The 10,132-nt window shown below is 37.5% G+C and overlaps 1 protein-coding gene across 2 annotated transcripts in view; it reads left to right on the top strand.

Moving 5' to 3' along the window:
* The first annotated feature begins 379 nt into the window (after positions 1–379).
* The window catches only part of MED23 (mediator complex subunit 23), a 40,689-nt gene continuing 30,936 nt past the window's right edge, over positions 380–10,132 (top strand). The window contains exons 1-9 of one of the 2 annotated variants that reach the window (XM_087817625.1): positions 380–450; positions 803–834; positions 996–1,083; positions 3,346–3,470; positions 4,934–5,045; positions 6,426–6,524; positions 7,383–7,484; positions 7,880–7,949; positions 9,289–9,401. In XM_087817625.1, the coding sequence (XP_087673751.1) occupies positions 403–450; positions 803–834; positions 996–1,083; positions 3,346–3,470; positions 4,934–5,045; positions 6,426–6,524; positions 7,383–7,484; positions 7,880–7,949; positions 9,289–9,401 (789 nt within the window). In that variant the 5' untranslated portion in view covers positions 380–402. The remainder of the gene's footprint in view (positions 451–802; positions 835–995; positions 1,084–3,345; positions 3,471–4,933; positions 5,046–6,425; positions 6,525–7,382; positions 7,485–7,879; positions 7,950–9,288; positions 9,402–10,132) is intronic. The other variant, XM_087817626.1, reaches the window with a different exon arrangement.

Raw genomic sequence — 10,132 nt, 5'->3', positions numbered from 1 at the left:
CACGACCAGCATAAGAGTGATGCTCCGTCTTGCAGGCAGTTTTGGAGCTCACCGAGGCAATCCCGCTCCAGCCGGGAGGTGGCGGCCTGCAGCCCACACCGCCTTGGAGGGACTTCGGCTCGGGGCTCCACTTGGGGGCGCTTCGGGCCGGCTTGCGAGCCTCCTTTCCCCCCTGGCGGAACCATCAGGCTGCGTCCCTGGTTTCTAGGGGTTTGGTAATCAGCGAGCACCTGCCACTTCCCGGCGCTTCCGCGCAGGCCCGGGCGCTTGCGGGACCCCGAGTGCTGAGCGACCCCGTCTACGCGCCGACTCCCGCGGCCGTCGCCGCCCCCCCGCGCGTCTCTTCCCCGAGCTCGGGCCTGCCCCGGGCCGCGAGCCGGGCGCCGGAGGGAAGCGGAGGCGATGGTACAGATGGAGACGCAACTGCAGAGCATTTTTGAGGAGGTGGTGGTGAGTGGAAGGGCCCGGGTCCAGGCCGGCGGGGGGCGAGGCGGGGACGCGGGGCGGCGGGGCCAGGCGGGGACGCGGGGCGGCGGGGCCAGGGATCTGCCTGGGCCGCCTCTCCCCGCCGCTCCTTTGTTGAGACTCCGTGTATATGTGCAGAGGTTAGCGATTCTCGAACTGCTGTCACATTCGAAGTCCTCTTGGAATTCGGAACACCCATGGTGACAGGCGAGGCGGGGATCGTTCCTTTCGGCATGTAGCTGATTAAGATAATTTCCCGTATGTTACATTATAATAGTTTGCTCGGGGAGCCCCCCACATTGTAAATTCGCATCCTTTTTTTTTTTTTTTTTTACAGAAAACCGAAATTATAGAAGAGGCTTTCCCTGGGTGAGTATATGCATGGTAGATTTTTTTTGTGTTTTTTACCTTAGTGTATCTTTCTAAGATTTTGCTTAGTTTTGCCTTGGGGGTTTCTAAGAGCCACTGTTCTAGTTATGTTGGATGACCTTTTTCATACTAGTGGCAAATAAAGTGATTTTTGTTTATAGAATGTTTATGGACACTCCTGAAGATGAAAAGACAAAACTGATTAGCTGCCTGGCGGCCTTCAGACAGTTTTGGGGTGGTCTTCCTCAGGTGAGTACCGCATTTTTAATACATTCAGTGGATGATTTTTGACCCCTTCTGTTTTAAACATTTACTTTGATGTTGCTGTTGAGGTTTTCCTTGGAAGGGAGAGAGAAAATTGTCTTTATCTTTTATTTGTCTATTCTGGTTTCCATTTTTTCCAATTTGTATTCTTCCAGTGGAGACCCCGTATTGAGAAGTCAAGTGGATGACAGCACAGTGTGAGGTGTTAAAAATCTCCCCGTGTTAGATTATATAATACCATTTTTATCCTATTCTGACTTGTTTGGTGCACTTGAAAACAACTGTGTTAGGGATTATAAAGGATAAAAATTGCATTCATTTTCTCAACAAAGGAACTGGCATAGTATAGTGAAGCTACTACTATATTAAAGATATAAAAATGCCACAATAAGGATGCATGATTTTACAATAAGGATATGAAGATATAATAAAAGTAAAGGAAAAAACAGTAAAATTTAGTAACAGAGAACATTCGCCAGGAAATGTATCCTTGAAAAAGACAAAACGTGTGATCCTTAAAGAGTTTGAGTTCCAGCAGTGCATTTTCTTCTCATGGTTCATTATAGGTTGGAAAATGTTTGCAGTTGAGGCACTGGTGGTAAGACTTGCTGCTCAGACATGGATCAGATGATGGCAATACATTCATTTTTTTAAGCATCTTAATTGGTAATATATTCATATAGTGCAAAATGTGAAAAAGTAGACCCAATTAATAGTTTTCCTTTCACCTCTCTTAGCTTAATTACCTGCTCTTTTTTTTCTGTCTGCAGCCTGTATGCTCAGTTTATGTTTCCTTCTAGAAGTATTTTATGCACATAGGATCATTTTTACAGAATGGTTATATACTGTGTACACTGTTCATTCGCACCTTGCTTTTTTCTCCCTCAGTAAATACTGAAAGTAATTCTACAGCAATCCACTAAAAGTTAAAATTTCTGCCTTTCTCCCTGTCTTGCAGCATAATATTCTATTTTATGGCTGTACCTTCCTTAACCAGTCTCCTACTAACTGACATTTAGGTTGCTTCTTACTTTTTCTACATTAAACAATACAAAATGAATGATATCATATACGGACACAGAGCAGATACTTGGAAGTAGTATTGCCTAGTAGAAATTGCTTAGTCTTATATTTTTTAAAAATATGTTTTTATTGATTTTAGAGAGGGAAAGAGAGAGAGAGAGACAGATAGAAACATCAATGATGAGAGAGAGTCACTGATTGGCTGCCTCCTGCACACCCTGCACTGGGGATTGAGCCTGCAACCTGGGCATGTGCCCTGCCTGGGAATTGAACCTCTTGGTTCATGGCTCAACCACTGAGCCATGCCAGCCAGGCCCTAGTAGTCTTTTATAATGGTCACCAGTTTATACTCTCATTAGCAATGTATGAGACTATATATTCCCAGTAGTCTCACAATAGAGTGTTAATGAACTTTTTGATCTTTGCCGATCTAAAGCATGAGAAATTTTATTTCAGTATAATTTTATTTTGCATTTCTCTGAGTAATGTTGAACATCTTTTCAAAATATTTAAAATTTTTAATAATTCATTAAACATTTTATGAGGTAAGATATGGTCCTTGTCTTGAAGAAGATTATATTGTAATGGGGAGCCAGGAAGAAAGTAGGTATTTCTAAATCTGTGTGATACATTCAACAATAGAAGTATGTACACTATGAGGGACAGTGGTAGTACAGAGGAACAGGACATAGACTCTTGAGGACATCCTAGAAGACAGACTTTGATATGGCACTACATTTCTGTATCAGGTTTAGTTATACAAGTTTAGAAATTAGCTGTGTCATTGGATTCATATTTGGACTCTTAGGGATCAGATTCACACTAAATTCTCATGAGCCTGATGTACTAACTAACCCATAATGAATTTTCCCCCCAGTGACAGGAATATTTCTATCTGCCATTAAATAGATTACTGCTTACAATGCCTTACACAATCTGTGTTAGAGTTTTCTATTGACCACAAATATGTTAATGATATCTTACTCCTTTTAAAGTTCCCATGTAATAAAAACGGGGGTTTAATCTATACAATTATAAGAGTTTAAGCTTAATATAACTGAAATACTAAATCTGAATCTTTTTTTTAATTGCCTTTATCCACAAATGTTTATAGTAGAGTATCTCATTCACAGTCTTGATATACTCACAAGTATAATCTTAGCTATTTGTTAGTTTTAAGATATAACTTTAGACTTAAAATATAATCATTTTCTAATTTTCCAGGAATCTCATGAACAGTGTATCCAGTGGCTTGTTAAATTCATTCATGGCCAGCATAGTCCTAAAAGAATTTCTTTTCTTTATGACTGCTTAGCAATGGCAGTCGAGACTGGCCTTCTTCCACCCAGGTATGTTTAATGGTGGGTGTGAGCAATCCAAAGAATTATTATTTTTTTTATTAATGCTTGGAAATTGGTCGAGGTTGTTGTTGTAAAAGGATAAAGAAATGAAGAAGGAAGTTAGGTTCAACAAACAATCCTTAAACCATGACCGGGTAGTTCAGTTGGTTAGAGTGTCGTCCCTCTACCCCAAGGTTGTGGGTTGAGTCCCTCATCAGGGCACACAGAAGACTCAACCAATGAATACATAACTAAGTGGAATGACAAATTAGTGTTTCTCCTACTCTCTCTCTCTCTCTTTCTCTTTAAAATCAATAAATAAAATTTTTTTAAAAAAAGCAATCCTTCATATAATACCTCAGGTTTTAGTTTCTAGGATACAGTATTCTTGAAAAGAATTTTTTTTATTGATTTATTTTTTTTTTTTTTTTTTTTAGAGAGAGAAAGAAACATCTATTTGTTGTTCCACTTATTTATGCATTCATTGGTTGATTCTTGTATGTTCCCTGACCAGTGATCAAACCCACAACCTTGGCATAGTGCGATGATGCTCTAACCAACTGAGCTAACTGGCCAGGGCTAGGGTACCGTATTCTTAGAATTGTATATTTACAGGTTCTAAAACAGGCTGGCTTTGCCTTTCAGCCCAGGGGCTAAAATTACTCACTTTGATTACCTTTTTCTAGTTAACTTTTGCTTCACCTCAACACTTCATACCCTAAAACAATAATCATTTTATTATTAAAACTCATGGTTAATGGTGGTTGACTGGGGTTATTAGGCAGTTTTTTCTCAGGGTCTCGTGATTACAGTCAGACAGTAGCTAGGACTGGAGTCATAACAGAGGTTCCCCATTCGTATGTCAGGTGGCTGATGCCGGTCTATCATCTGAGACCTCGATTGGGGCTGTTGGCCAGAACCTGCACATGCCCTCTCTATGTGACTGGACTTTCTCAAAGCGTGGGGGACTCCAAGAGCAAGCATTCAGAAGAGGGCTTGGCAGAAGCTGTATCGTCTTGCTTTGGAAGTCGTGCAGCGTCCCTTTTGCCATAGCCTTGGGCCTGTCCAGATTTAAGGGAGGAGAATGTAGAATCTCCTCCAAGCTCTTCATGGGAGGAATATCAGTGTCACGTTTCAGGCGAGCATGAGGATGAAAAATCTTACTGTAGCCATCTAGGGAAAATACAATATGCCACAAGCGGATAGATGGTAAACATTTAACCATCTATCTTTAGCTAGATCTCTTTCTAGTAAAAGTATAATGAGTAATATTTAGTTCTACTTTGTGTTTATTCTTTCAGAGAAGTAAAATATGTAAAATACTATACTTTTTTTTTAAATGTGCTTGAATGATAATGTACTTTTATGAAAAATACTATGACAAATATAATATCCAGAGTATACAGACCTTGGCTATTAGAGAACTTCCAAAATTCTGTCTTATAATTGGAATGGGTTTTTTTTTTTTCTAGGATGGTTTGTGAATCCCTGATAAACTCTGATACTCTTGAATGGGAAAGAACACAGCTTTGGGCCCTAACATTTAAACTGGTTCGGAAAATAATTGGTGGAGTGGATTACAAGGTATTTTTTGCTAATTATAAAAAATGATCTCTTTCAGACTGAATTAATTTTTCAGTTGTATGCATCTTAATTTCACATGGGAGAAATGAAGCATTTACAAAATCTATTTTGTGTTGTTTATTTCCTAAAAGGCTTTAAAATTAATGTTTCCTACAGCTTCCTCTCTTCCCAAAATAAAAATGCAGGTGGCTAGTATGTTTTTATGATGAGTTGGCAAGTTGCCAAGCAGACTTTGGGTTTTTTTCATGCCACAGATCTTATGATGTTGGGGCCCCTTTCAAGTGAAAGCACAGCGGAGGGGTGTGTGGAACTGAGAAGAGATGTAGGCATCAGCTGATGAAGGGAGCAAGCCCTGCTTCACCTCTACCTTGACCTTCCTTGCCCATGTGTCCTTTCTTAACTAGTATCTTTGACACTCTGAACTTGACCAAAAACAGCAGCGTATACTCTCTAATTAGTCTCGTAATACAGCTCAGTATTTCAATAGCTGCAAAAGACATTCTGCTTCATTCAAGCTGCTTTTGTTATTTTTCTTTTTGAAAGAATTGCCAATACCTGACCCTGTGCTTTATGCCTGTATTTTCTCTAAAATGACTTGATAATTACGTATTTGATTTATGACTTAATACAATATTTTTCTAAGAAGCTTTTTCTGATTATTTTTTCTTTACTTCAGTTTCCTTAGCATGTTAATACGCAGTTTTTATCTTTTTATTTACATGGTGCTTTATAATTTTTTCTAATTTTTCTCATTTATATGTTTTCTCTATCTTTTTTACAAGATTCATCACCTAGTTTATACTCAACAAATGCATATTGAATGAAATTTCTTCTCTGTATATCAGATTCTGCTCTGAAATAATGTAACTTGTTATAGATATAAGGAGATGAATGATTAACAAACTAGCCTTGTTGGATAAATTTGAAGGATTACGGTATGTAATGGATGAGAATGGAAACAAAAGTTAGAATATGCCAAAGGGAGTGAGCAGAAAGGGTCATCTGCCAGAAAAGTTTAATATTTTTGTCCATATTTTCAGGTTCTATTCAAATATATTTGTCTGTAAGCCAAAATCAAGCTTTTCTGACCTTCATAACTATAGAAACTCTTAGCAAAGTGTGGAAAGTTAAATTTTTATTTATTAGTGACTTTCTTGGTTCATTCATATGACAAGGCATTGTTTAGAATTCTGTTTTGGAACATAACTCATCTCTTGGGTTAATGTTAGGGATTTGAATATTAGCTCTGATTCAGAAGAATTGGAGGTGTGACTTTGAAGGGAACTTTTTTTCTGAGTGTATAATCTTGAAACCTTTAGATATTTTAACCAGCCGAGGGGACATTACATAGTTAACCTATGGATTTTTTTCTTATATTAGGGTGTTCGAGATCTCTTAAAAGTGATTTTGGAGAAAATCTTGACAATTCCCAATACAGTGAGCTCAGCTGTTGTACAGCAGCTACTAACAGCGAGAGAGGTAATTTAAACATGTCTGCAATGCATTGATCTTAACCTCAAAAAAATAGTTTTATATAGTTCTGTGCTTTTAAAACTTATAGTAATTTGTGGAATGTTCCATTTGTTTACTTCTACAAAAATCACTTTTTTTGAGAGAGAGAGAGAATGTTTATTAATTCTGGGGATAGTGAAACAAAGAAGGGCTTAGGATAGAGGAAGCAACAGAACAGAGCCTAGTAGTGGGTGCTTTGGCTCCTAAAAATGTTATAGGAAAAAAATGAGCCTAGGTGGGGCTGTTTTGGCTCACTGGAAAGTCAGAGAAAAGGGGTCCTTTGGAGGCAGGTGTGGGAGGGGGCTGCTCATTGCTCCCCTGGTTGGAAGTCCCTTGGGGACCCTTAGAGTTAGGAGATTCATGCCTCTTAGGAGCATGCCCAAAAATCACTTTTAGTTTTAAAGATGCTATTTTACTTTTTAATATTTTGATTAATTACATGGGTTTTAATTGTAAAAACAACAATATAGATAGTAAAGTACTTTTGGCCATTACAAGATGTCAGCCCGTGGACCACTTAAAAGATCTTTGTGCTTTGTAACTAATGTTGCAAGAATTGTTGCTTTGGTCTTTTGCTCTCCTCTTGGAGTCTACCAATATTTAAAGTATTTTTAATGTTACTAACCATCAGCAATCGTTCCATTGTTTATTAATATTCATTTTTAGAGATTCTTCACATATAAGTGAATTCCTTTGTCCTAGAGTTTAAGCCAAATAAATTACTGAAATAATATTTCTACTTGTTAATGTATTTGTTGTTGTTACATTTAAAGGGCTTATCTATGAGACTAGTCAAGAATAACATTGCCCTTTTATTTTTCTCAGGTTATAGCATACATCTTGGAAAGAAATGCCTGTTTGTTACCAGCCTATTTTGCAGTCACAGAGATCAGAAAACTATATCCTGAGGGGAAACTTCCACACTGGGTAAATTTGATATTTTCCAAATTTTTTAATAGCAATTTTTATAAAAAATAGTTTTGTTAATCTTATTTTTTGTGCTTATTTTTAAAATGGTCACTTTTAACCTTAGATACTATGTATTTTTTATCATTATTTTCTATTTCTTTCATTGCTCTGCTGTTCTGATGAAACAGTTTATATACCATGTGATTAAAATATACATTGCTTCATCATATAGCTAGGGACATTGTGGTATTGGTAAGTAATTGTTTGGAAGGAAGAAAAAGAGAACTAACCTTTGAATAATTTTAATGTGCCAGGCTTTATACTAAATCTTTACACATTATCTCATTTTATGTACATGATATTCAGAGCAGTCTTGATTTTATTTTTATTCTTGTTTTTTGTTTTGTTTTTAGTTACTTGGAAACCTGGTATCAGACTTTGTGGATACCTTCAGGCCCACAGCAAGGATAAACTCCATTTGTGGTAGGATTATAATTTAAAATACTAAATAGTGTGTGATTTTTAATGACCTGACTATAGAACAGAGTTGACAGTCTCTTACACATGTTTTGGTGGCTTGTGTTTTTAGTAACTCTCTAGGAGCTTAATAATAGTCTTTAACTTGTTTTCAGGTACTCTGTGTGCTGAATGAAGGGAGGGAAAAGCAAATGTCAGGACTGGGTCTAAGCTTCATATAAAACCATCCTGGTGATTAAAGGGAACTTCGAATAGAGCTAGTAAAGCACCGTGGAATCTAAGCAGATGGAAATCTTTATAGACCTGTTCCTCTGTGGACACAATACACAATGCTGTCAGGCTCTTTCAGCCCATTCCAGTTCACACCTTTGCTATTTCATTTTATTTTATTTTCCATTTTTTCATGTTTTATTAGATTCTCAGAATTTTCTTTTAAAAAAAAAACATGATTTGGCAGTGTTTGCAGTGCCCATATATATTCCTGAATTATTTCTAGTAATCATGGTGGCTTCAGAACTGTCTGGGAATATAGACCATTATTTAGCCAATAGCACTTCCTACGAGCTGGGTGCTCTTCTGCACACTGAAATACAAAAATAAACTAAATAAGCACTAGACAGATAATTCTCAGGCTTCTAGCTTTTGTAACTGAGTGGATATTGATATCATTTAATGAATTACAGAAGTGATGCAGGTTTGAGAAGGATGGTGATGAGTTCAGTTTAACTCATTAAGTTGAGCTTCACATACCCACAGGCCATCCAAGTGGCAATGTTCATCAGGCAGTTAGATATATGTGCTGGCAGTCATATGCTACAACTAAGGCCTCTAGGAACGTCATGGTTGAAGTTAATCATGTTGACCCTAAACTAGAGAGGTCTGCAAACTTTTTCAGTAAATGATGATACAGTAAATATTTTAGGTTTTGTAGGCTATTCGGTCTGTTGCAGCTACTCTATTCTGCCATGGTAGTGCAAAAGCAGCAGTGATCCAATAAAATTTGGCAAAAATAGGTAGCAAGCTGGAATTGACCCATGGATTAGAGTTGGCTGACTTCTGTCCTAGATATTTGGACAAATGCAACATTTTTGAGTTTGGAAGGCCTGTACAAATTGGTATTGGACTTCGGAGATGCCTTCAGATCCACAGTATGTTCACAACCTTACAAATTGGTCTCCAACCATCTGGACTAAAAATAAAGAAAATTTCCAAATTTTTATCTAATTAAAACATTTTTAAAACCGGCGTCTGGTTCAGTGTAGATATTTATTAACTATTTGTAGTGTAATGAAAGACCAGGCATTGTTATGTTCGCATTTACTTAAAAACATATTTTGTAATACAGGCCGCTGCAGCCTTCTACCAGTTGTAAATAACTCAGGTGCCATTTGTAATTCATGGAAATTGGATCCTGCAACTCTTCGTTTTCCTTTGAAAGGCCTTTTGCCATATGATAAGGTATGTTGCTAAATAAAAAGGAACTTTTGGCCTAACAGTCTTTATCCTGCATTAGATATGTGATGCTAAATTGAAGAAATAAATATTTTTTAAATTTTTATTTATTGATTTTTTGAGAGAGAGAGAGAGAAACTTCTTCTCATTGTTCCACTTATTTATGCATCCATTGGTTGATTTTTGTATGTGCCCTGGACAGGAATCAAACCCTCAACCTTGTTGTATCGGGACAGTGCTCTAACCAACTGAGCTAGGGCTGAAGAAGTAAATATTTAATGAAAGACAGTGCATGGTTTAACGTGTCATTCCGTATCCAAGTGTACTCTGGTTTGTGATATTTCAGGTATTTAGGCTCCAGCAGTCCACCTCTGGCAGAGTACTTGGAGTGAGAAAACTGACTTTAAAATTGATTCCTTGTTTTTATTCTTGCTTTACAAAGGGAGGAATGAATTTGCAGTGTCCTTAAAATTTGCAGAGTGAGCCTCCAGTTTGTTAGAGTTTTAAAGTGGGGACGGGACAAAAGTGCAGTAGAGAATCTCAAAGGAAAATAAACCCACAAATATTAATAAAATTAAACATGAGGTAAAGACATAAAGCTATAATGAAATTTGATCTAGCATTTTGTTATCCTGGTGGTTGGCGTGATAACAGAGCAGGTATGGGGAGGGCTGGGTGTAAATGTTTCATGTCAAAAGTGATATATAGAGTAATTAGGAAACTTTCCAAATGTGAGG

The sequence above is a fragment of the Miniopterus natalensis genome, chromosome 5, assembly GCF_054644295.1.
Source record: "Miniopterus natalensis isolate mMinNat1 chromosome 5, mMinNat1.hap1, whole genome shotgun sequence".
Taxonomy (NCBI): Eukaryota; Metazoa; Chordata; class Mammalia; order Chiroptera; family Miniopteridae; genus Miniopterus; species Miniopterus natalensis.
This window is presented reverse-complemented; position numbering and strand designations above follow the sequence as displayed.